At 36.2% G+C, this 27,514-nt stretch overlaps 1 protein-coding gene and 1 long non-coding RNA gene across 13 annotated transcripts in view; both read right to left on the bottom strand.

The window, feature by feature from the left end:
- Positions 1-2,986: 2,986 nt before the first annotated feature.
- Positions 2,987-4,864, bottom strand: LOC149917450 (uncharacterized). Its single transcript, XR_016467448.1, has 4 exons — positions 4,688-4,864; positions 4,391-4,516; positions 3,832-3,858; positions 2,987-3,058 (listed from the first exon to the last, which is right to left on the bottom strand). It is a non-coding gene; the product is annotated as an uncharacterized LOC149917450 (long non-coding RNA).
- Positions 4,865-13,793: 8,929 nt separating this feature from the next.
- NEK10 (NIMA related kinase 10) overlaps positions 13,794-27,514 on the bottom strand; it is an 88,769-nt gene continuing 75,048 nt past the window's right edge. For 4 of the 12 annotated variants that reach the window (XM_090142530.1, XM_090142535.1, XM_090142531.1 and 1 more), the window contains 4 exons: positions 27,337-27,445; positions 25,867-25,919; positions 25,728-25,783; positions 22,697-23,510 (listed from right to left, as the gene is read on the bottom strand). In XM_090142530.1, the coding sequence (XP_089998656.1) occupies positions 23,432-23,510; positions 25,728-25,783; positions 25,867-25,919; positions 27,337-27,445 (297 nt within the window). In that variant the 3' untranslated portion in view covers positions 22,697-23,431. Of the gene's footprint in view, positions 16,097-16,773; positions 17,609-22,696; positions 23,511-24,851; positions 24,939-25,723; positions 25,784-25,866; positions 25,920-27,336; positions 27,446-27,514 lie in introns of those variants that run through there. The other 8 variants (XM_090142533.1, XM_090142536.1, XR_016467717.1 and 5 more) reach the window with 7 other exon arrangements.

Raw genomic sequence — 27,514 nt, 5'->3', positions numbered from 1 at the left:
ATGCCCCCACAAAATCATGTCCCTCAGTGTGACATCTACTCTTTTCTTGGAAAGATCCAGGGATGACATGAGAGGCAGGCCAAGACTCAGATATCTGTGATAGCATTTTTTTTTTTTTTTTTTGAAGTGCTTCCTATCCCTTAACATGGGCCAGACAAAGAGGAGAGATCTTGCTGATTTAGCTTAAGGCAGTTCAAACAAACAGACTGGATTTATTGTGACTTGAGAAAGTCTGGGACAGAGGAAATCTGTAGAGAAGGAAATGTCTCTGTCCAAAATAAGAGGAATCATCTATTCACATTTGACATCAAAGGAACACAGAACATTTATTTAAAGATAAGAGTTTTGAAAAGCCAAAAGGTGTGAAAGCAAACAACCTGATGTAACAGGTCTTAGAAGGATTAAATTAAAGACTATATTTTCAAATAAACTTTAACATTCAATCTGATAAAATTCCAAAAGGAATTAATGAATTACAGTCTCAAAATATACAATTTCTCTTACTGTGGTTCTGTTAAAATAGGTAGCCAGCTTGAAGTCACGTTCAAATACTTTGCAATAAGCAAAAGGTCAGGTGTTAAACTGGAATATTTGGCTTTGTGTGATAATATCTCAAAAATGGGGTGCATAACAGCACTGAACATGATCTAGTTATATAGAAAAAACACAGTAGTCACATTGTTAAATGAGTATGAGAAAGCTGAGTCAAATAGGACAAAAATATTAAAATTGTCAATCATACGTACTGAATCTACACAGACTAAAATTTCCATGCCTGAATTGAAAAGAGAGATTATTCTTACATTCTTAATCATCCAGAGGAGTGGCTGTTGTTGTGATATGCTAAACAAAATGAGAGAATGCAGAAGATTAATAATGGAGATTTATCTCCATACATGTTTGGTAAATGTCACAATGGAGTATAATAAACAATTTTACACATATTTAACTACACTTGCTTGCAACAAATAGTACCCAGAAGAGGAGAGACAATATTTGATTGTTTCCTGAGTACACTATTAGATTTGGATCAAAATAATACTGACATAGTGACCTTCCTCATTTAAATTCAGTATGTTCTTAGGAGACAAGTCAGAAACAGTCACTGAAGGAACACAATCTAAAAAGGAACAGCAATGTAATAATAAGGAATCTCATTAGAAAACTAGAACTAATCCTGATATGACCAAATTTTCAGAGAATAGAAACAGAGCAGAAATAGAAGTTCAAAGGAAATAAAAATCATCAATTTTTTTAGAATATCAAAGAAAAACTGGCACCATTAAACAGTAATTTACAAAGGTTAGAAGCAGGAAGAACAATCTCAAAAAAAGAGCAAGTCACATTCGTGTCAAAAACAGCATTTAATCTTGACACATCAGAAGTACAGAACGTGATAGAATAGCAGCAACCTGCTAATACAAATGACAACTCTGTCATCAAATGCATTAGGCAGGATCTTCTGGCTCATGGACACTGTTGGTCTGATGGATGATGAGGGCATGAAAGTGCACACTCACAGAGGTATAACTGAATGAACATTTTGTACTGGTGTTTACTATGGAGAAATCTAGGTTTCTTCACCCATACTGCTTTGGGGGAATAATTTGTAGAAGTTGTCTAAAACTGATAAGCCAGTAGCAGAGGTCTTGGAACAGATCAAAATAAACTGTAAAAAATATTCAGAAAGCAGGTATCCCTAAACAATACGAAAGGAATTCCAATATCTAGTCGCTGAGTTGTTAACTACTCACTTAAGTCAGTCTTCTTATTCAAGGAAGGAAGGACAGGAAATCTGATGACAATTTCTTGAAAGATTTCCAGGAATAAAGACCAATAAATTTAACTTCCTTCCAGTGAATCAGCAAAAAACTATAATAGAAAATAGAATTCCCTTCAAATCCCATGTAATTCACTCCTCTGAGTCAGGACAAGAAACTTTTGAGGATCTATGGGGAACCAGAAAACATACAGTATATTCTAACATAAGTGAAAAAATTTATGAATCAAAATAACATTAAAATTTAGTTGCTTACTCGGTATGATCTATATCACACATAAAACTGAAAAAAGAATGTTCTTGAAGACTTGATAGACCAATTGCAGCAAGTTGTATAAACCTATAATGTATAAATGACTACCTGTGCACTTAAATTGATTATGAAGTGCCAAGAAACATATATTTAGGAGCTGACAATAGGTTACATGTATTACTTTTACTTTATTGAGAAACAAAACTAAAATAACCAAAAAAGAGAGCCACCAGCTCAATGTCTGCAAGACCACATCCTGATCCTCTTGATTGAGGAGTAATGTCCACTGCTGGTGAAAAAAAATTGAAGACTGAAATGAAGTAAAGGGAGAATGGAACAGTGGTGGAATTCTAGAAGCAAACTGTAAAGGAATAAGATTAGGAGACTATTGAACTAGAGAGTAAGAAGGGACTGAGTTGCATAAATCTTAAGGGGATGATAGAGAAGGGTGTTTCCTCCCTCTTGGTACATGACAGAGGAATTAAAGGGATTGTGAATACTTCACAGTGTGATACAAATTTGTATGTTAAAATATTTCTGAATTGCAGTAATTTTGCTGAACTCATCTCAGTAGCATGAACATACAACTTCAAAAATATTAAACAGCAATAGGAGTAATAATTACCATTAGTAAGAATAATGCTGGAGGACTCATATCTGATGCTTCTGATTTCTTTACAGCTCTCCAAAAAGATATTTAGTTTCTCTGCCCTTATGTTAGTATGTGATGCTATTTTATCTTCTGTGCAGTTTTTCTTCACAGCTGCTATCAACTTATTTGGTTTGAAGGCTTTTAATGTCTTACTTCTCCTTTCTTTCCACTTCTTGTCATGAAACTACAAAAACTTGACTCTGAAAATATCTACCCATATCATTTTTAGCATTTTCTAACCAGAAAATATTTATTTACTGTTCCAGAACACATGTACAAATTTTAAAAGTACAAAAATAGCATTTGATGGATTGCATTCCTCTGGACAGGGCTTCTTAACTTTCTTAGGGCTTCTGCTTACGCATCTTAAAAACTGCAGAATTCAGAGTAGAGAAAAATGGTTCAATCTCTTACTTTATGTTATATTGTAAATCCAGAATATCAAATACGGTGATATGCTTGCTTGGTTGGGTAGTGTCTCTACTTCAGAGTTTACTTATGATCACTTTCCGCAGCTTGTAATTCTATGCCGTGTTTCATGTCATCACTTTTTGCTACATTTCCATTTACTCTGCCTTAGCTTGTTCTTTTCCTTCTTCTGATTGATTTCTCCATTTCTCACATATCGTTTATCTCAAGATACTGTGCTGACAACCTGTTCTCTGGTCAATGCCATTCTCTTTAATATCTAACTGTTTTCCCACCCCTGCTGCCCAGCTAGTTTCCTCAACTAAATACAAGTACTTTCATACACCTCTTGATACACCTTTCATCTCCATTGCACAACTTCTTGTATCATTGGTGTTTAGACCCAAACAGCCCCTTAATGACCATAGTTCTAGATTCAACTTGCCACAGCAGGTTATTTCTCCATAACTGCTCAAATGTGATTTTATCTGATGAATTGGAGCTCCAATCTTAGTATTTTATCAATAATCATTTGGCATAAGAACTCTGAAGCGTTTAATATGACGTTGCTTTTCATATGCCTTTAGCTTCCTGAGCTTCAGTATTCATACAAATTCCTGGGTTCCTAAGAGCACTGATCATATTTTAAGCTCGTTTTCTTTGAAATGACCACGACCTAATAAATCTTACAATGATCTGTAGCTAACTCCCAACCAGTAAAATAGGCTCTATGCTTACATGAACTGAGAACTGTGTGACAATTTCCTACAAAAGAAATAGAGAAAATGCATTAAAAATATTCTTACATTAACCACTCTGTTAGAGTTTATGTACAAAACTGTTAAGCAATTTTTGATTTAATGAAAGATTACAAATTGTTTACGAGTTCCCAGAGTCACTTATGTTTTATGAGCAATCCTACTGTGCCAGAACAGCTGCAAAGCTAAATATTGTTGCTGTTACTGCTACATAAGTTCCTCTGAAAGTAACACCTCCTATTTATTTCCATGGAAAATACAACAGATACAAAGAGCACAGTAACACTACTTGATAGAGCAAATTCTCAGCACTGATTTTCAACACAGTCACTACCATAAGTTGTGCATTTTTTTCATTGGTAAACAAATGCCTGCACCAGCAAAGGTGACCCATTGTTTCATAGTGTTTCACCACCCACTACTTCACTGTGCTCACATCCACTGTTTGATCTCCATAAATATTCAGCAAGAGTTGATGAAGGTCAACAGGTGTTATTTTTTCTTTATATATTATTTACCAGGTGTGGAGGTATTCTTACCTTTGCTTCTTATGCACTTTCATGTCAGACATCATTCTGCCAGACTGCCCCTCTGCTGCCATCTATCACATGGCAAAACCTGTGTTTAGCTCATTAGACGTGCTCATTGAAAGCTCATCCATGAAACTGGCAGGAAAATAATAAATTAAAAAAAAAAAAAAGGTTAAACACAATCATCTGTGAGAATTCAAAAAATAACAGAATCACGGAATTATTAAGATTGGAAAAGACCACTAAGATCATCAAGTCAATCCACCCCACCATGCCCACTAACCATGTCCTTATTGCCACACCTACAGGTTTCTCAAACACCTCCAGGTGCAGTGACTCCACCAGCTCCATGAGCAGCCTATTCCACACACCACTACTCTTTCTGGGAAAACATTTCTTCCAGTAGCCAACCCAAATCTCCCCTAGTGTAACTTGAGGCCACTCCCTCTCATCCTATCACCAGTTATACAGGAAAAGAGATTGACCCCCAGCACAGTCACCTTTCAGGCAGTTGTAGAGACCAATGAGGTTTCCCCTGAGCCTCCTCTTCTCCAGACTAAACAATCCCAGCTCTCACAGCCACTCCCCATAAGACTTGTGGTTCAGACCCCTCACAGCTTTGTTGGCTTGTCTGCATTGAAAACAATGCAGGGCCTCAATGTCTTTCTTGTAGTGAGTGAGTGTATTCTGTTGTATTTTTATCTGGTATTCCTGTTGTAATTATCCTTCTGGCTACACTTTAAAATACTTAATTCAATTAAGTGTTGACAGATGAAGATATCAGGGGTTGTATAAATGCATGCAGCAAAAAGAGCGTGTTAGAAGACCTTTTATGTCTTCGAATATGGTTTTGGCAGATGTCCTGATTGCAATCACAATTTCTTTAATGTTCAAATGATCTCTCAGTGCTGTTTGCTCTCACTACACTGACTAATTTCTAAGATGTAAAGCTACAGATCCAGTTTTTGCTTGTTAGTGGGAGTATTGTTGCTCTATTAATACCTATTAAGTCTCTGAAATATATTAAAACTCACTTTCAACGCATTTGTCATGGAATGTTTCAGGCTAAAGAATATTAAATAAAGGAGCTAATAAGCAGGAAGCAAATTATACTGTCTGGAATAAAAAAAAAAAAAAGGAAAAAACAAAAATCTAAATGTGTGTTTAAAAGGCATAATTACATTTGCACCTGAGGAACATACTAACAAGCTAGAAAATATTTGTAGAAAGTCAACACTTAAAAGGACATTGCTACTAGTACAAGCAAGTAGTATTAGCAAGTAAACAAAATCCAAAGCAACTGGGAGGTTAGCATTTATATCCCTACTTACATTTCTAGAAAGCATAAATAAAAGCTCATCTACACCAAGCACCGATAAAACTTAGTTACATCCTTAAATTCTGTGTGTAATGACCCTGAATTTTAATATGTGTAAATGTTAGCAGGGTTTTGAGTCCATCTGACAGTGTTTTGGAACACCAATGTCTTTCTGGCTAACAGAGAACAGATCTTTGAGTCTGTAACATAAGTACGATACATCTAATTCAACCAAACAAACAATATTCCAAACATTTAGGAAGAATTATGCAAAGATTTTTACTGAAAAGCTGAGAAATAACCAATCTGAAAGTAATGGTAGGAAGCTTGAAAGGGAAAAGTACAGTCAGATGAGAAAGCAGAAGTATGTGTGCAAGAAACACAATATAATGCAGTAACTGTGAATTGCCAAAAAGAGAGGCTGAAATTGGAGATAGTTTTGCTTGCCTGTTTCACATGTCATGCACTGAAGAATAAGGGTGAAAGAAAATCTGACATGAATTTTCTAATTTCTGATTCCAAGTATGAATAGTTTACAGTTCGTCAACAGAAAGAGCAAATGAGTGCAGTGTACCAATGGTTTTCCAAGTAGCTCAGGTAGAAGACAGCAGACCTGCACCCTGTGTACATTCCAGCACCACACAGAGTGCTTTGCTTTTCTACAGTATCACCAGAGCTGAATGCTTTCAGGTGCCTCCAGTAATATCTCTAAAATTCTAACAGTTTCACACACATACATACACCAAAAAAAAGAGAGAGAAAAAAAGGGAAATCGACCAAAAAAATGCCACAATAACAAAAAAAATTAAATGATGAAGTCAAGAAAGAAATACAAAAGGTCTTGTTATTACACTAAATTTGTTGTCTTCAATACAGATGTGACTACCTTGCTGTTCTACTTCTGTCTTAAAAAACACTGACTTGGAAAAAAATAACATTCTTACTTTAGTCAATTCTTTAGCAGATCATGGGAAATATTTCTCTCTCTTTTACTCTGAAATGGTAACAATTCTATGTCCATTTGCTGATTGTTTTCAGTTTCATAAAAATAAATCACCACCAATAAAAAAAAATCTTGATTATTAATGTTTTCCTCACAATACTAATTTCTCTATCAAAAAGTTTCTTAGGATATAATAAGCTAAAAAAAATTTTCAAGCAAGTGAGTAGTTATAAGAATTCACTTATTCTTATAAGTGTTTTGAGAGGGAAAAAAAAAAAAAAAAAAAGATAATTCAATGGCTACAATACAAATCAAAGAACCAAGAGCCAATCCTATGGCTTGGAGTGAAATAGGTTCACATCCAATTTGCAAGAATCTATGATACGAGGTGTTTCACTCTACAAAAACTGCCACCACAGTTCAGGTGAATGGGTAAAAAATCCAAGTTATTTCTAGCTCCTCTACCTCGTATAAGTTTTGTATCTGTAAAACACAGATCGTAATCTTTACTTTGTTGGGTGCTGAGATTTACTTCATTATTGCTTAAAGCACTTTAGAGCCTTAGATGAAAAGTTGTACAGGAATGCAAGCTACTAGCAGGTTCTCCCAAATACCACAAAAATACAGTTGTCTTGTCCCATTTGAACAGAATTGATACTGCTGGGTTCTCAGCTGCACAAAGAAATTTCAAATCATTTATAATGATTCCTAGTCTTCTTCCCTCCTCCTCCAATTCATTCCAGTGAAGATATTAATAATCTTCACCTTCTTCTAAAACAGAATGGAAAAAAAATAGTAAAAAACTTCCTAAAATATAAAAGAATAGTAAAGCACCCAACAAATCCAATTTTTTTTTTTAAATAAACGTTCAAATGAATCAAAGCTCCAGGGTGTTAGACACTATTGATAAGGATATTTAAACCAGATTATGGTTTAAATAATGGTGAAACATGCTTTAGGATACCCTTCAATTTACATATTTTTTCACATTTATGTGAATGCGATGCACAAATGCAGTGAGCATTTGTAGTATGCATTCTTAATAAATAGGAATGAGAGCAGACAGGGTGAACACCTTCTAAAATGATGGGTAATCCCTCTTCATTAAAGAGAAGATTCAGCATGTTGTCAGGGATGTTTGTCTGAAGAACTAAGAATACCCACTAGATCTTTCTGTAATGTATAAAAGAACAGTGTAGCTACAGAGAAATACACAAATTCAAAGAGCAAACCTTGGAAAGTGGCCTGAGGAAATGCATCTCTCCTCTACATATAAGTATGCTCTCTGTTCTATTCGTGAGCAGATAAAAGCAACACAGGAATACATGAAACAATAGAAACAAAAGTTGAATAATCACAAAAATAAAAGATTAAAAATTGATTTAAAATGAGAATTAAAGCTCGGATACCGCAACAGCTGAGCAGAGTTTGGATTTATATTGACATTATCAATTATTAATAATTCTAAGAAGAAAAGAAAAAAAAAAGCCTTCCAAAATCCCTTTATAGCAGCAGTTTCAACAAAGCAAGCTCTCCTGAGTACCTGCTAGGGTAGTGTCAGCATGCTGGGTGTTTGCTCACCACTGCAGAAGTATTTCATATTTTTCTAAATTATGTTTGTAAGAAGAAACTGCTAGTATCCTTCTCCTGTAAGAATCCCTCGATGCCTAGATTTTAGAGCAACGTATCCCCATTCACTGTGTGTGACCTCAGTGCTTGATCCAAGGCAAAGGCCACAGGGTCCAGAAAATGCACAAAGGAGAATAATACATTCCTATTCTTGGTAAGAATAAGGCTTTTCTTTTTGGTACTTACTGAGTAGGGGAGCTCTCCTGCCCTACAAAAGAAATTGTACAAAGATAGCCTGATCGGACATTCAAAATTACAAAATCATAGAATGGCTTGGGTTGAAAGGGAGCTCAAAGATCACTTAGTTCCAACCCCCCTGTCATGGGCAGGGGTGCCATCCACTAGATGATGTTGATGCTTAGGGTCCCCATCCAATATGGCCTTGAACACCTCCAGGGGTGGGGTAACCACAGTGTCCCTGGGCAGCCTGTGCCAGCACCTCATCACCCTTTAAGTAAATAATTTCTGCCTAACAGCTAACCTAAATCTTCTTTTAAGTTTAAAACCGTTCCCCCTTGACCTCTCTCTATCTCCCCATGTAAAAATGTGTCTCTCTCCTGTTTATAAGTTCCCTTCAAGTACTGGAAGGATGCAATGAGGTGTCCCCCAAGCTTTCTCTTCTCCAAGCTGAACAAGCCCAGCCCCCTCAATCTTTCTTCTTAAGAGAGGTGCTCCAACCATCTGATCATCTTCATGGCCCCTCCTCTGAATCTGATCTTGCAGCTTGGCACCCTTCCTGTGCATGTGGCCCCAGGCTTGGACACAGTACTCCAGATGAGGCTTCATGAGGACACAGTAGAGGACAGTAATCCCCTCCTTCACACTGCTGCCACTGCTCCCACCACTCTTCAGATGCAGCCCTGCAGTTGACCTTCAGAGGCTGCAAGATTACATTGCTGGCTTGTATCCAGCCTTTCATCACCTGGATCTCCAGGTCCTTCTCAAGGCTGCTCTCAATGAGTTCTTCTCCTGGTCTGTACTTCTATCTGAGCTTGTCCCAACTCAAGTGCAACACCTTACACTTGTCTTGTTTAATCTCATTCAGTTCACATGGACCTACTTCTTAAGCCTGTCCAGCTCCCTTTTGATGGTATCCCTTCCTTCTGTTGTGTCAACTGCACCACTTAGCTTGGTGTTGTTCACAAACTTGCTGAGAGTACACTCAATCCCATTGTCTGTATAATTGATAAAGATGTGGAGGAGTAGCTGTCCCATGACAGACCAATGGGGGACACCACTTGTGACTGGCCTCCACCTGCACATAGAGCTGTTGGCAACAACTCTCTGGCTATGACCATTCAACCGATTCCGTTGGAATATCCACTGGATACTCCAGCTTTCAAATCCATATCTCCTCAATTTAGAAATAAGAATGTTTCATTATGTATAGTGATTTCAGCCAATATGTTATTGCTGTTTGCATTTACTGGACCTTTTCAATAGTTGTCCAACAACTGTGCTCTGTCCAGTAGCCTCAGTTTCACCTAGTGAATCTGATACAATATTAATTTCCTAACAGAAAGAAAGATTCTATACCCACTGATTTCCACCAGCAAATCTCTCATCAGTCAATTTTAACTAAGAGCAAGACAAGGAAAATATGTTCATTGTTGATTTTCCTGTACAGGAACACAGTACCATTGTCCATTACTATTTCATATCATAACATCTATTTCCATCCATTGTATAGTTATTATTCAATACAAAATTACACTCAGTGTATCATCAATTAACAATGAACTCTCAGGAAAAGCTCTTTCTGCAGAAAATGGGCAGGTCTCTGAAGGTAAAGTTCTAACTGACTGCCAGGGTTCTCATTCAAACTGAAAGGATATTCAAACTGTATGTAAAGGAGCGTGGGGAATGTCTGTCCCAGACAAAGAAAGACGACAGAAAGGTCGACATTAATTTCAGACTGACTGAAAATATCTTTAAAAATAGCTGTCTCTAGTTACAGAGTGCTTCACCTCCCTCATTTATTTTATGCCTACTGTCTGCAATACAAACGTAATTGAAGAAATTATTCTTTCAGCACAGCATAATTTAAGACTAAAACATTGCATTGTAGAGCTTTACAAAAATCTCTGTGGTTTATTGTGCTGCTGGCTCCTAGAGGACGTCACAAGAGGACCGCTCATACCACCAACACTGCTGAGAAGTGAAAAGTTGGTCATTCCTTATTCTGCTTGGCACATCCCTCCCTCTAGTTTATTTTTACTTGCTGGATTTGGACCACAAATGAATCACAACAGATACTAGATACATAACCCTGCAGGCAGATGCTGTGTCATCCGCTCTGGGCCAGAGCACTTAGACCCACTACATCAAGCTGACATGGCGTGCCAACATTCGTCATCCTGTGCAATTCCGTTGTATCGTGACCTGTCTGAGAAGTAAAGAATGAATCATTATGATCAATTTAAAGAAATGAAAATCTCCGATTCCAGATACTGTTTATTAAAATATTATTTTAAAAAATCTTTCTAAATGAGGTAAATTGTATGCATCATTTTAGTGAATTTATAGAGCTGAATTTGTAGAACAAATATGTGTTACACTGTTGAAGAAATTCAGTTAGAAAGGTATCCTGTAGGCCATCTCATCCCTATGTTGCCTGAGGACAGGTAGAAAAGATAAGAAGTGTAAGTAGGCTTGAAGAGTAGTTTGTCTGGCTTACTGCCCTCCGATAATATTTCTTCATAATCACCATGCACTTTTCAGCGGCTAGAAGTTGAATTGTTTATTAGAGAGTCCCACTGTGAAAGAGCCCAGATGCCCAGTGGATGGCTGCAAGACAGCAGTGGAAGGTTGTGTTCTGTTCAGTTCACAAAGACAGTGCTCTCTTCCCATCTGTTAACATTGCAGTGCAGGCTGCACCAGATACACAGGCATCAAATCCTCAGTATTCAGATCACTTATTTGGCAAAGAGGATCATTTTCTGGCCTGCACAATAGATCTGTTTTTAGCTTTTTCTTTTTTATTCTACCATAGCAGTTTGCTGCTCTGAAAGAAAACTAGCTCCCCACTTGTTCAGCCACATAGTCACGGTCAGAAACAGCAATGCACATTTTGGCAAGTTCTAAAACACTGCCTCTTTTCAAACGAATATTGCTGATCATGCATCAGCCAGACCCTACTGACCACACTTTTGTAACATGGCCTTCCTTTCAGATGCACAGGAATATTGCTAGCATGTTAAAAACCTTCTGGGTGCATTAAGAGCAGCATATAGGCTACATAGGCAAACATCAGTGAATTTCAAAAAGCTGTAATCCTATCATTCCAAAATACAGTAGTACCATTTCTAATTACAGGCCACAAGTTTGACATTGAATTTGCAGGGCTTATCAGGCTTGCTTGGTCTGAACACATCTTGGTCTGCTTACAGCTTTATTTTACTTAGTGTACCCATGACTTCTTTAACTGACCAGGTGTGTTTCACTCATTTGATCAATAATTCATTTATAATGAAGAAACGGCAAAGGTATAAAAGCCTGTTAGTGGTGAGTCCTAGAATGAGGAGGAAGGAGCCATCAATATGAATATCACGTTCCTCCTGGCATGGGGCTCAGATGTTGACAACTCGTAGTAACATCCCCAACAGAATTAAACCACTGACCCTAGGAAACACAGGAGCAGTGAAAGGGTGGCAGAACCCCCTCAAAATGAGAAGACAGGAAATATTTGCAAAGCAGTTTTAACTGAATTCTTATTCTTTCATTATTTTTTTTCTGTACCAGCTTTAGATTAACAATGATTCTAGAGTTAGATTGCTAAGATTTAAGCTATACAAATAAAAAAAATAATGGTGCTCTCTCCCTACATATATACATATCTCTACACAAACATATAAAAATGTTCTACTGTCTCTTTCCATAAGCAAGATCTTGAGCGTACACACTACCAATTTCATTGCTGAGACAAACTCCCATCATCTATATTTGTGTAGTGTACAAACGGAGATGGAGGCAGACAAAAGATAACACTGTAGCTATGATACATCAAAGTTCTGAGCAAAACTGAGTAAGTCCAGTTACGGAATAAGTCAAGGAATGTGTTGTAGTTGATGAAATTAAAAACACACTGGAGCTGTTTTGAAAGTAGGAAAAGATTAGGGCAAAACATGGCAGTTTTGTTTAATCAAGGAATCAAAATTCTAATAGATGCAAGTTTTCAGTTTCATAGGGAATTTGAGGACTCAGATGTCAAATATTTTTAAATGTGTCGTTTCTTGTGAACCTCACCATCTACTGTTGAGAACAGCTGAATAAAGAGGATTTGTGTAATTAAGCTTCCTTCAAAGTTAAGAAATGAAATGACTCAGAAGACTTTTCTTTTCCAATTGCTGTTGTCTTTGTAGTCAAATTGAACAACGTAACTTTCAGATCTGAAGAATTTAAATGCAAATTCATGGCTACTTCATACAGTCAAAACAAAAATTCTCAAGTGCTTTTCTCCTTTCACCTCTCCTGAGATTCCTAATTGCCAGTTCTTCCCAAAAGCAGGTTAGAATTTCCCACAAATTACAGACATGCTAGAAGTGTGCATATTATTGAGTTTCAGAAAGTAAACACAAAGAGCTTTCTTGGTTTTAACAATACGTGTGGTTGGCCTTTCTTCTTTAATTAGCATAATTCTAGTCCATGAGCTAGTTGCCAAAGTTCTTGATATGAAATACCAATAATGAGGCAGCAGTTCTGTAAGTTACAGTGACTATAAGAAATACAATCTTTTACATATGTTATTTGTGACTGTTACCAGGAATTCCCATATGGAATAAAACTCATTATTTTATCTACTGTCAACATTTGATTATTCAGGAATATGACAGAGGACTGAGAAATGAGTCAGATAGAGCAAAAGATACGTGAATCAGGCTGCATGACATTCTGAGAGTGCATTCTCCTGAGAATGAATTTGCAATTAGATGACTATAAAAAGTAAGCAAAAGCATGAACAATAGAAAGCAGAACACTACATAATCTCAGGTACTTCACTGCAGCCAAGAAAATGGAAGGAAATGCCTGTGAGAGCCACAGTTTAGATTAACTCACAAATAATCAAAAGTTAGCTGTGTACAGTTAGTACAGTGCCTTCAACACTGTTAGCAGCAAGACTCATGGAGAATTTTTCAAGTAGTTAAATAATTACAGCTACACCTGTTTTTTCTCATTTTTGCACAGGTCACATTAAAGATTACAAGCATACAAGAAAATAAAAGATACACACCTTGAAGGATACAAGTTATGCATTGGTTTGGAACTTGGGAGCTGTAAGTCACATTCTCAATTTTTTCTGATACTGGGCAATGTGCATTTGTTTTTGTCTTTCCCTAAATATGCTGTATATGTATTTTCTATACAGAATTTAGCCATACAGAAATTATTCATGGCAGAACTGCTCTTGCTGATTCACAAATGACATAAAATACAACGTGCCCTGATTATCAGCAGAAAACATCTATTTATTAAAGCCATTAAATAATTAATAGTTAACACAAATAAATTTCTTTGGCAGTTAATTGTCCTTTTTTTTGTTGTTGTTTTCAAGCTAAAACAAAAGTTCCAGTATTAGAGATAGATGGGTTAGAATTTAGTGACACGCATCCCATGTGTATTATTTTAAGGGCCTTAAAGAGAGATCAAGATGAATAAAAATTCTCTGAACTGCAGGTAGCATTACATCACAAATACAATGTACTAAGAAAATCTCATTTGCAATGTATATATGGTTTAAATCTAATGATTTCATTTTCACAAAATTATGCCCAAACAATATCTGTAAATTCTTATTTATAAGAAACTGTCATAAGAGGATAAGAATTCACCAACTAGCCAAAATAGGCAGTGTTCTTTGTATTTACCATCACTAAATTACTTCTATAGTTCTTCATGAATACTCATTTTTAATAAAACTACATTTCCAGTTTGGAAGCAATCAAATGACTCATTTCAGCACTATTCAGAGCAATATAATATCCATATGTGTTCATTTAGCAACACTGACCCTTGATTGTATTGGTGGTATGCACAGTGATACACAGGGTCAACTGAGGTGCATTATACTAACAGACTACCATTTTAATGCAGCCATTTTCCTTATCATCACACCAATTTGTCCAAACTGTTTGTTTTAAAATCAATAACAGCACAAGGTCAAAGAGTGGTTAATAGCTGTAGGTTTGTGAGAAGCTGGGAGAAAGCATTCTTGTCTCAAAGACTGTTCAGTGACACCCACCTGAGACCATGATCAAGCCGGAAAGAGGAAATCGTGTGGTTGAGTGACCAGAAAGAATTGATTCTCGGCTGATGTTTGCAGGTCAGGCTGACTTCTAGGGTTGTTTTGGAGAAAATTACTACCATGCAGTCTGTACGTGTGCCCAACAGCCTGCCAGGTGGCAGACACATGATTGCTGCATGATCACTGCAGACCCAGTGTGGGGATCATGAGCTGCTGCCCCGAGCAACCAGAGGTGCACAAGAGCAGAACAAAGAGGATAAAAACCTGAAGAGTTCAGAAGTAGAATGGGTACCCCCTCCAAGAAACTTGCAGACATACAGGTCAACAAAATGTTGCTGACTGACATGCAGCTCACTGCAGACCAACATGGCACCACTGGACCCATGTTGGTGACCCACTTGCTAGAATTTCTCTCTTTACCATTTCTAATCTCCCCACCTTCCCATCATTCCTTAACTGCTTAAAATTTGTAATAAACCAATTGGACAACATTTGACCCTGCTTTTGTCTTAATCTCACTCTGGTTAGATGTATATCCCGAACCATCTCCAATAATTGGAATGAGACAAAGTTAGATAATTCAAAGAGCACAGAAATGTTGAAGTAAAAAAATCAGCTCTTTTCTATGGTAGCCAGAACATCAATTCAGTTGCAACCAGGGGAAAAAAATATATCCCAGTGAACTCCACAGAAGGAATAGAGAAGACCAATGTTTCTCTGCTTTCATTTGTCACAGCAGGCCCAGCGTCTACACCACACATCCACATCCAATCTTGTAGTTACTTGGAAGAAGCTTCTGTTCTTCTGACCACTATCTAGTACTTCATCTTTAACAGTTAAAAATGAACACAAATGTGCTTCAAAGTTAACAGCACTCCAAATATATTTAAAAAAATAAATGGGAGTCATTCTGTTTCTAAAGACAAATTATTTCATAAAGTATGAATGAATGCTATAATACCACACATATGCTGACAAAAATTTAACAATTCTAATTCAAAGCATTCTTGGAATAAGATCCAGAGAATTTCTAGTGCATTCATTGCATTCTGACAGTTTAAAATTTTCATACGTTTTAATGGTAACGTTGCTTGAAGTGCACCATCTACAGCAAATAAAATTATTTTGAAAACTCTAACTGGCGGTATCTTGTACGTCTTGGTCAGGCAAAACATCCAAGTACTTTCTTACATCAAAATATGAAAGAGTTTGCCTTAGCTTTCTCAAGATACATAAAGAAAAACAGGGGAAATTATACCATGGCTATCTTCAGGTTTGCCAGGGAGAAAATGACTGTTTTTGAAGATACCCAGACTAAAAACATTCATTTTCATTTTGGCCTAGATACAGCATATACAATGTTTAATTTTTGTCATTAAAACAGATGACATATAAAAGTTAGTGGCTAAAAGTACACTTAAAAGAATATAATTTAATGTTGAGGTCTGTATTCAGTAAGACGTGGTGATAAAGTAGTAGGCATGTCACACTGTCACCATCAATCACTGTTAGGTGGCACTCTCCTTCAGACAGGCATAAGGAGATACACTCATAAAAAAAGATTAGAATAAGCTGTGGCAGTAGCTACAGGGAGAAAAGAAAGTAGGAGATAATTAAAGGACATGCAATGGTGGTTAAGTACTAAAATGAGAATATTTGACTGAAGACAAAACAGTTTTTTCTCCTTTACATTAACCATTCCACAAGGACCTGCATATGCTGTTTTCCTTCTTCAGAACACTTTTATCTATATCTTCATCATAGAATATGTCATGACCAACTTTGCCTTTTTAATTTTACTTCTAAAGCAGCCATTAATATACCTTTGCTATCACAACTATACTATTAGGTAAGCGGAAAGACAGCACCTGATGACTTTCTACACATCATGTATATGAAAAGAGATTCATTTTTCTAAGCTTCACGATTTGGAATGTCGAAGTCATTCATTATAGGTGAAATAATGCTCTTGAATTGATAGGAAATTAATGCTAGTTAGCAATTTATAGTTATAAACAAACACTGGAACAGGATGGACAGGGGACGACATTGCACCCTGTTAGAGTGCAGAACATCCCTCTGTATTTAACTACTCACTGATTGTTATATGATGAATATAATGTTAACCATTTTCAACAGAGCTAGCAGAACTAAGTCACCAAGTGTCTTCTGGTTATTTTCAACAGTTACGATTGCCACTGCAGAGAAAAGCATTTCTACTTTATAGCATTCTTTACTTAACTGTAGACAGCAACAACAACAACAACAAAGTTTTTTCCACTACTGCAGTGAGATATTTTTATCCCATTTAATGTATAGTGAATAAATGTTGAAATTCTCAAAGTGCTTTTAAATACTACTGTTTTGATTAGCAGCAAAGCATGTATTTAATTTAGTCTGTTAATAATTGAATGTATATATAAAATGTATCCATACAAAATATGCCTAAAGACTGACATATAATAAACACAGTTTCAAACAGCATTAAAAACAACATTTTTAAAAATAACAGTCCATTCAGTTGCTATGCCAGCTGCAAATGACTATTAACATGTCATACTGGCATTAGAATTTGCCTCTATCCAATTGTAAGCAGAAAAGAATTCTAAATATTAAAATCACACTGATGATGTGTAATCTGTTCTTAATTCTCATGCATATATTTTCTGTCTAGTGATATTAGAAAGCTTTTTTTCTTTCCATAGAAGACATAAATGGACATGAATAAGGCTACAGGCTTTGAATTAGTATTCCAGAAACTATGCAACAACTATTTTTAAAAAGTATATAAAAACAGGAGATATGTACTTCTGGGAGTTGTGCTTTTCTTCTAATGTATAAACCTGGAAGCATTTTTCCCAGTGTTCCTTATAAAGTGCTTATGCTGTAAACAAAGCTAAAGTTACAAGTATAATTCTCAAAAATCATGAGGTTTCTTGAAGACTTTCAACACTGAAATCTCTTCAGGTTGATGTTTGATTTTCCTCTTCAGTAATCAGAAGCATCAGCTGAAATACAGGCAGTTCTGAACCTTTTGATCAGAATTATGAGTTCTCTTCTTTAGCTGGATAGTTCTTTGTTGGATAGTAAAAATACCTGGGGGAAAAAAATATTGGTAGTTAGTATGTGTGGGAAAAATTCCCTGCTATTCAGTCACCTGGTCTGGAATCAACCTTTGCCTTGTCAGCAGAAAGCTATCATGCTGTGACTATAATGCACAAGCCAAGAAACCTCAGAAGTCTTCCAAATCAATGTTTTAGTTCAGAACAGGGTTTAGTTTAGAACAGAGTTTGTTTCAGAAATCTCTGGACAAAATTATATCACTTATACTATACACAGGGAATTGGTTTGCCTAATGATCTTCTGACTCAAAATTTATGTATTTGTCTGTACAGCACACAAACAGAATTAAAGTAGCATGGTGCAAAGGTCTCCCACAGCTAATCAGTGAGGCCTGAGTACAACATACTGCATCTGTGGGCCAACTTTAACTTATGCTGCTGATGTAACGTCTCCATTTGAGCTTGCCTCCATTTCCTACATGTTTCTTTTCTAAGCCTATGATTTCTACCACCATTCCTTGCTGCAAATCATTCCCTTCACCTGGTCAGTACCAGTCACAGATTTTTCCTTCCACACAGCAGTATCTCTTCCAGGATTTCTACATTTTGTCTCCTGCTTTTCTTGACTCGGTACTGGTTTTATCTGCTGCTCATTTTCCAGTCTTTACCTTATCAGTTTCTACTTCTCATTTCTTTGCTCAGATATTATCTAACGATCACATTGACTTTCTGTTCTGATGTCTAGGCTCAATCTTATAGCATTTCTGTGATCAGTCAAAACTACTGTTCAGCATGTACATACCGTGATTTTTTTTCTCAAAATTACACTTGGTTACACTGGCACAAATGTCTAAGAGAATGGTGAAATTCTGACAAAAGAGGTACTTTCGTGGCCAAACTTGAAATCTTTGTTCTAATTCACAGTTTAATAAAGAAAATGACACTGGATTATTTTTATCATAAGCAAGAAGTGTGGGGCAAAGCTTCATATTTTTAATGCCTTCATCCAGTGCTTTAAAGCTAAAATCTTTCAGTTCCTTCAGTAGCACAGATATCTATAGCTATAAAACTCCATGGAAACATGGAAAACTCAGGAGATCACAGTGTTTTTACAGGTAGAAAATTCCAGAAATACAAACAGCTTTTTCCATAATTTTCAGATAATTAACCTTAAGTAAAAGGTTTGAAAATGAATTTAAAAACTGGAGCTGACATTTTGCTGAGATCTAAGAATTATCTTAAGGATTATCATGAAGATCTGACTCCCACTTATCTGTAAGTGGAAATTCTACTAGCAAAAAGGCAGTCTTTAAGGGCAAGTGACACAACTACAGTGTTTAGTGGAACACTGTAACAGTTACTAACCCTACTGACATTCCAGAACAGCTTTGGTTGTATACTACACTGCAAAACAACCAAAACAACAATTTGTGTTACAGTCTTCCCCTACCAAAGATTCCTTGATGCTATTAAAAAGGTTTTATCTTTGTATGAATGTGATTTTTAAACACTGAGACCAATCAAGCCTTCTGTTTGTCAGAAAGCTTTCGGATCATCCCACACTTAACTTAAGAAGAATACAAGCCAGTCGCTAAAACTCCTTTCATTTGCATCTTGCTGCAGCATGGAAAAGTATTCCATTTTTCTCAGCTAAACTGCCCCAGCTGGAGCAAACCATCAAAGACTCAAACAAAATAAAGGATAATTCCTCTTCACTTCTACTCAAAGTGTGTAGTTTATAAGAGTTCTAGCACAAGAATGACTCCAGACTACAATGAGTTTTCTGAGTCTCTGTGAGTGGGTAACTGCCTTCTTATTTGATGTTATTGAGCAGGCTTTATCTATCTATTCTCTATACAAGAATTCTGCCAAGCAGATATCTCACAGACAAAAATAAATCAGTCCCAATGTAAATCTTTTTTCTTAAGCTATAGAAAGACCCACTGCAGAAGCAAGAGCAAACCCTTATTAAGTCAGACGAACAAGTCTGTGATGACAGATGCTTCTAACAATACGCTCATACATGTATGTCTGAGAGCTCAGAGCATATGATCTCTGGAAGAGATCAGAGCCATCTGCCTAGTGTTGAAAACAGTCGTTCCCACAGTCCAAAGGCTGACAGATAGCTTCATAAACTTTTCCTATACAGCATGGACTTCAGACATTTTCACTGTTAGGAGACCATTTGATTTGTGAATTCATCACTGAACTGTATCAATGAGCCAATACATAACAGCAATCCAAAATTCTATAGTAGTTGAGACTCAACTCCTTTGCTTTTTCAATGAAAGGACTAAAATGCCCCTTCTTACCTGCCTTATTACTAAAGAAAATCTTCAACATATTGAGTGAAGTGAGATGTTCTGTATCAATGACAGCCCTACCGTAGGATCTATTTTGGTACCATAGGATCTACTGTTTTGGTAGTTACAGCAGATGGATACCTGGCTCACTTCTCTGTTCCACCCAGCACAATCACAACCAGGTTCTAACTGCAAGTTATTTATACACAGAAGACCTGGCACTATCCAACTCCAGTACTCTTGATGCTGACTACTAGAACCATGAACAGTTTCTGTTACAGCTCCTATAGAGATGGTTCACCAAAAAATGGCCTGAAATAAAGATCTTAGACTGACTTACTATCCAGATGGGTAAATGTCTTATTTTGATATTATAAGAAGAATGAAAATCTTCCCGTGTCATTAGGAATTGCCCATTCTTGAAGTGATAGAAACATTTGCAAAATTCTTCAAAGATCCAGTTAGCAGTAACTTTTTCAGATTTGGCCATCTGATTTTGACACGTGCAACTGCTAATATCCTAGCATTTAAGGTATACATTTTTTTCACTTTATGAGTCAGTATGTCTTTAAAGCTTCACTGTACCATTATCATTGGCATTTCTCTTGTATCTTCTCTTTTGAGTATAGTCAATACTGATTCAGCTGTAATTAGTCAATAAAATTTATTTCTCTAGCAAGTAAGAAGTTTATGTCTAGCAAGTGCAGCGTGCTTACTGCCATGTGCAATGATGAACTCTGTCCAGTAAGTGTCTTTAATTCATCTCTTGTCCACATATTTTGTTGTCATTGGAACACTCTCTATTCACCAGTGTGACAAGAATTAATTACCGCCTTATCCTAAGAGTTGGATGAAATTATGATTCCATGTTTTCATGCTGCTTCTTTTCCTCATTTTTGTAGAATCTGTGATTTGGTAAAGGTAGGCCAATACTGCCTCTTAGTGGAAGGATAGCTCGCTTAAAAGATGTAGTCTTTGGGAACGGCTGCATACTTACACTGCCAGGCAGACTCTACAGGGGGTTACATCAAGGACTTTTACAGATACAGATGTTTAAAATAAAATAAAATAAAATAAAATAATAAAGTAAAAGTGACCATTGAGCTTTTGCTTTTTTACCACACTGGGGAAAAGTGCAAGCCAACAGATTGCTGGTACAACTCTAAGAAACATTACTGGTGAAAACAATCTTACATTTGGTTTATGAGACATAATAAGTAATAATCAACATGGACAATCATTCATAAGAAGAAAGCAACAGAAAATTTAAGGCAACATTAACTGAAAGTGGAATAAAAAGTAGTAGAAGGTGTTACATCTCCCAGACATCACGTAATATTTCAGATTTCAGGAGTGCTGGAGCTATGTACTTTCATCTACTGGCTAATTTGATCTGTTCTAGAACAGTAAAAAATATTAACTAAGCTAAATACAAATTTGAATTCTCTAGTAATGTTGAGCCACAATTAAGCAGATATATTAATGTTGAAGAATAAATAGAAGACAGTGAGAATTTGCAGCTAGTAAAAGAGCCAGTAATGCATTTTTATTTTCAGATGACACACCTATGAACCATAGCTGCAGTACAAATGAAGATGCTTCAAACAGGCAAAATTCAGAATTCCTGAGTTATATTATCCTTCTGTGAGTAATACCTTGAGCTATTCTTTGAGTAGTTAAAAATGTATAGCAATCATTAGAAGCAGATTTGACAGTGTTCTTCTTCATGAAATAGCTCTAAGTACATGAATGGCTATTTTTCTAATTGTAAAACCTCAATAACAATGCCAAAGATTGCACTGAACAAAGGCATGAAATTATAACTGACAACATATTAATGCATGCACTTAATTATGGAAACATTTTTCTTCTATTCTTGTTTTGCAGCTGTTTTTTGTCTTACAAAATTAACGCTGAAACATTTTTCTTGTAAGTAGACCTCTTATATCATATGGGCTATATCACTCAGTTGAACCCAACCACTGTCTCAGACCATTGCTATTTTTATTTATTTATATCAAATCTTTTTTCATATAATTGAGTTACTGCTTGGATTAAGTTTCTTATTGCAATTGATTAAAAATAGATTTCCCCATCAATTTGGGTACTACGTGTCTACTCTAACATAAAGAAACATGCTGAAAGTTTGACACTAGTATTCCTTTTATGTAGTATTCCATAGTCACAAAAGAACTTGCAAACAATGAGTAGCCTACTTCAGGTGCAGTATAATATTAAATCAAGATAGAAAATAAGAAAGAATGGCACAAAGGGTGTGAATAGAATAATTTTGAAACGCTACCTTTTTTATGCATGTTTATGGAATTTCTGTACAAGTAAGTAACATCATTGGAGTGCTGAGTAATTTCAGGACATTACTGATAAATGGGCACAAGTTGATTATTCAGGATAAAGCTGATGGTCATTATCCTCAGCTGGTCATTAATTCCCATGAAATGACTGGTATTGAGATAGTAATTACTATTATAATGAAACTGGAGAGAAAAAAAAAAGCATGACATTTTTCTTATGAACCTGCCTCATTTTCTAAAGAATTCATGTTTTTTTCATCACTCAATCAAGTTGCCTGAATCATTTTTAACTCTTTATACAGTTTATTAATCTTGCTACAGTCTTCATGTCACTGACCCCAGCTGAAATTTTGTGTTCAATCACATATTCTGTGAATTCTGGGATCAGAGCAAGGGGCAACAATGATGGGAAAGAAATATTATACATCTCCCCCTAGAAGAATTCATTAGTAAGAATATGTCATAAAGCTGTTTATTCTAAATTTTATTGTGAAATATAAAAGCATGTTGATACACAGCAGTAGTAGAAGTTTTTGTTCCAAAGCAGAATTCTTGTAGGTTTGAAACACTAACACTGTCAAATTAAGTTGCTCAGAAATCATGGCAGAACTTGGCCCTAAAAAGAAGAAACAAGCCTTAAAAAATTTACAAATGAAGTCTGTGGTGTCCTGAAGTGTCTTCTGAGGAATCTTGAGCCTTATCATAGAATCACAGAATGATTTGGGGTTGCAAAGGCCTTGCAGATCATCTAGTCCAATCTTCTTGCCACCAGACCAACAGGCCAAGAGCCCCATCCAACCTGGCCTTGAAGCAGGGATGGAGCACCTATGGTGTCTCTGGGCAACCTGTTCCAGTGCCTTCCACTTTCAAAGTGAAAAATTTCTTCATTATTTCTAATCTATGTCTACTCTCTTTCAGTTTAAAATGATTACCACCATTACCACTTGTCCTATTACTACATGCCTTTGTAAAAAGTCAGTCTCCAGCTTTCTTGTAGGTTCCCTTTAAGTACTGAAAAGCCACAACATCTCCCCAGAGACGTTTTAGGATAAATTTTGTCCTCCTGGATGGTTTAAATTCTTTGGAGAATTTGAGGCAAATCCTAATGACACACAAGAGCTTGCCAAATAAATCTTTCAGCACTCAACAGCTATTGAGACTGGATTGCTTGGTTACTTGGCCAGAGTATAAGATGAAAAAAAAAGTGCTGAAAGCTCTTAATGGCATGGAGTGAACCATATTTTAGAAAACATGATAAATCTTCTGGAAAAAGAGATAGATGTTCTTGACAGCCAAAGTCAAAGCATGGTGTGTCAAATTTCTGAAAGAGAGGGAAAAATACTAATTTATTTGGGAGCAGGACATTAAATGAAAGAAGATTGAAATAACAGTGACAGGGGAACTAAATGTTATTATGCATCACAACAGATAATAGAATTTGACAGTATAGTGAAAAATCTAGAGTCTATTGTTGCTGGTGACAGATCAACAATTGAGTTGCAGTGTAGCTATTGTGTATCTGCCAGCCAAAGCCAGAACACACTAGAATAACCCACGTGCAGTGGAGGAGGTCAAAGTCTATGCAACTCCATTTACTCACAGATATTAACAACTGTAAGCAAGAAACAAAACAAAACAAAACGATCAAATTATACAACATACTCCTAAATTTCTAAATAAGTTTCTCTTCATTGATTTCTGTTAATCCAAAATCAGTTTGGGCTTTGCTACAGGTTTTGTGAACAAAGTACATATCAGCACTGTCTGTGGATAGCACATTATCAGTACTGCAGAAGAAGTTGCATGACTTGGGGAAAGACACTGTGAAGAAGGATGCTAAGCATACACCAGACTTCTTCCCCAGCCTGTGCATATGTGTGGAAATATATTTCCTGCTCTTCTTCCCTTGTAGGATAAACATGATGTAAGGAAAAGAATCTACACTACACTGTTAACCTGGGTGGCAATGAAGAATGTTCTCATATGTTTCCTCTAAAACAAAACTTCAAAAAATGCACAAATATGTCTCAAGATTCTAAAGAACAGCTACTCTGTGGGGGAATTGCAACAATGCAAAAAAACTAAGCAGTCCTGAATAAATGCTGTCACCAGAAAAAAAAAAAAACAATGTTAATTACTGCATTGCTGTTAGTCTCATGTGGCACTCCTGTATTACACATGGAAAGTACTAGAATGCTTTTGTGTTAATTGTCCTTTACATTTCCATTAATAGGTATCTTATTTTTACAGAAGTTTGTGTGAATACTGATGCCTATATTCAGTACACACCTGCTTCTGTTACAGTAAATTGCAATAATATGCTTTCTGCCAGCCTGTAACTTAAATGCCTATTCAACACATTTCTACATTTACAGTAAGTCCTGCTGGATCTCAGTGTTAAAAGTGACCTGCTTTTCCATATTTTTTTCATTAATCATATAATATTCAATATTTTTTCTACTGCCCCAAATATTGGAAGCATCTGATTGGCACAAAAATGTTCAATATCTCAGAACACTTGGAAACAAATTCATTACACCTCATGGCTGCAAAAGTGATATGTAAACATGATGCAATTGTACTCTGAGAGTTTAAAGACCAAATTATTATTTTATTTAGGGAGTTCTGAATCACGATTTTTCAGTACTTACAGCTGGCAGCTGCAAGACATTTGTAAGCTGGAGCTCCAATATAGTGAGTAGGCTATAGAAATACTCAGAGTAACATCTGAAACTTCTTGAGCTGGAGTCTATAAATAGTTTCACATTGAAAAAAATTAGCAGAGGTAACAAACTGAAAAATATCACTGAAGCATCAGGACCTACAGATTCTTCAAACATCTTTGGATTTGGGGTAATTTTTAAATTATTATTATTCAAAACAAACTAACAAAAAGATTAACTAGGGTATTGTGGGCATTAAAATGTTCATTACTGCAAACACAAGGAACAGACGTGGTGGAAGCAGTGAACTTCTTTTCTACTAAAGAATACAGGCTAGCGGGTAAGAGAATAAGAAATGCTTAGCTTATGGACAGTATGGACATTTTTCAAATACTCTCTATTCTTGTGTTCCTCAAAGGGTTCTTGCAGCAAAGACTTAATATGCCTTGTTTCAAAGACCTCAGTTTTTTTCCATCCTCTACACTTCTGTGCTAGCAATTACTTCTTCTGCTTTCCATTTTTACTAAGCAGACCAACTTCATCATTTCAACCCCGTAATGTTAGAGTATACCCCTACTAAATATCTACTAAAATGAAACTTTCCTTCATCTATGGCTTTATATAGGAAAAATTTGATGAGATTGCTGTCAAGCTTGTAGCAGTCTATTGCCTGAGTGAAGAAAACTGATGCAGCTAAAACAGCTTAGATTAATTATACCCATACCAATTCTTCCTGTCTGTGCATCCAAGTATTATTATAGTGATGTATCAGACTAAGCTTCAATTGAAATGTCGATCATTTAAACAGACAGATGATACATTTATGTATAACACATCATAATTAAATGTTTTTTAATTTGAATATTCAAACTCACCTGTTCGAAGAGAAATTGTAATAACCACTTTCCTCTAGAACCTCCTCAATTAAGGTCTACAAGTTAAAAGAAATTCATTTCAATAAATTACCTTAATTACAAGCCATGAAATACATTAGTACATACATACAAAGCTTACCTGTAACTGCTCATATGTCATCCCTTCTGCTATGTCAGAAGTGCCAACAGTACCTTAAAGTAAGAGGCAAGTAATGTTATAGTCCTGAAACTGGGGTTTATGTTATTTTATCAATTTCTTAGCAATTCTTGATAATTTAGAATGACACAGGATGTTTGTTAATTTTGGTTGTCAGCAGTTTATTTCACTGACTGTAATGACTTCTTGCAAAAGCAGGAGGGATCTTATGGCATGATGTGGACATTTGAGTCACAAGATGTTTCCACATTATGAAAGAGACTCAAATTATGGAAAATAGTGATTTCTTTTAAGTATTTAATAGAAAAGAACACAGCAATATAACATTCTTATTCTTTTCCATTTACAGTTTAAAGTGAGAAGGGCACATAGCCAGCAGCAAATTCTGACAAAAGTATTATTTACAGATTAGGGGATTAAAAAATTACCAGTATTGAATGTCTCATCAATTTTTATTGTTGTCTCTGGGAAAAAACCCAAACCTTACATTTTAAGTTAAGTTAGGGGTTCATTTCTTATCCAAATGTCACCCTCGACACCTAGTATTATTCTTAGTTTTTGCATTAAGCCTAGAAATTACCAGTTTCAAGACAAAGGCCAGCAAAACCAAGGTTTCTCACCATTCGTTCTGGAATTATAGTTTTTAACTTTACTGTGACCTCTAGTCCATTCATAGCTATATATTTTTCTGCATTTAGAAGAATGGAAATGGCACAAATGATGAAATGCGGCTGCGCATTTCTCTTAGGTTCCTTCAATACGTTCTTTGCTCTGTTGAGGTGTATGACAGAACATGTCTCTGAACTAGAGATTGTGGTTCCTCAACATAGTTGCTGCCAGTTATAGTAGTTTTGACTAAAAATGGAGTTCATAATTCATCACTGAGTATTTCTAGTCCAAATTATATTTGACTCTATTTTCTAAAATACATGTATACACTTTACACTTATCGGTGTAGTATAATATAGAATCATAGAATTCTTTGAGATGGAAGGGACCCTTAAATGTCATCTAATACAACTCCCCTGCAATGAACAGGGACAACTACAGCTACATCAGGCTGCTCAGAGCCCCATCCAGCCTGACTTTGAATGTCTCCAAGCAATGGGGCATCCACCACCTCTCCGGGCAGCCTGTTCCAGTGTCTTATTATCCTTGCTGTAAAAAACTTCTTCCTTATGTCCAATCTAAATCTCCCTCTTTAAGTTTGAAACCATTTCCTCTTGTCCTGTCACAACAGATCCAGCTAAAGAGTCTGTCCCTTCTTTCTCAGAGCCCCTCTTTAGATACTGAGAGGCCATTATCAGGTCCCCCTGAAGCCTTCTCTTCTCCAGACTGAACAGCCCCAGTTCTCAGCCTGTCCCCTCAGGGGAGGCATTCCACCCCTTAGACTTCTGTACCATATCTTTTATTAGAAAAATACATGCCACTACAGAAATTTTGTTTCTTTACCTTTTCTATCTTCTGGAACTAACATATTGCCAGAAGATGAGAGAAGTACCATATGCCAATCTGCTGTAAAAAAGTTGGTATCAATCAATTCAGGAGAACCTTGGAGCAGCTGGAGGAAGGGAAAAAGAAAGAAAAGATAAAAGCAAAGGACACCTAAAATCTCCATTCTTCCTGAGAC

Source organism: Phasianus colchicus, chromosome 6 (genome assembly GCF_987193195.1).
Source record: "Phasianus colchicus chromosome 6, bPhaCol1.hap1.1, whole genome shotgun sequence".
Classification (NCBI taxonomy): Eukaryota; Metazoa; Chordata; class Aves; order Galliformes; family Phasianidae; genus Phasianus; species Phasianus colchicus.
The sequence above is the reverse complement of the archived record's forward strand: the minus strand, read 5'-3'. Positions and strand labels throughout refer to the sequence as shown.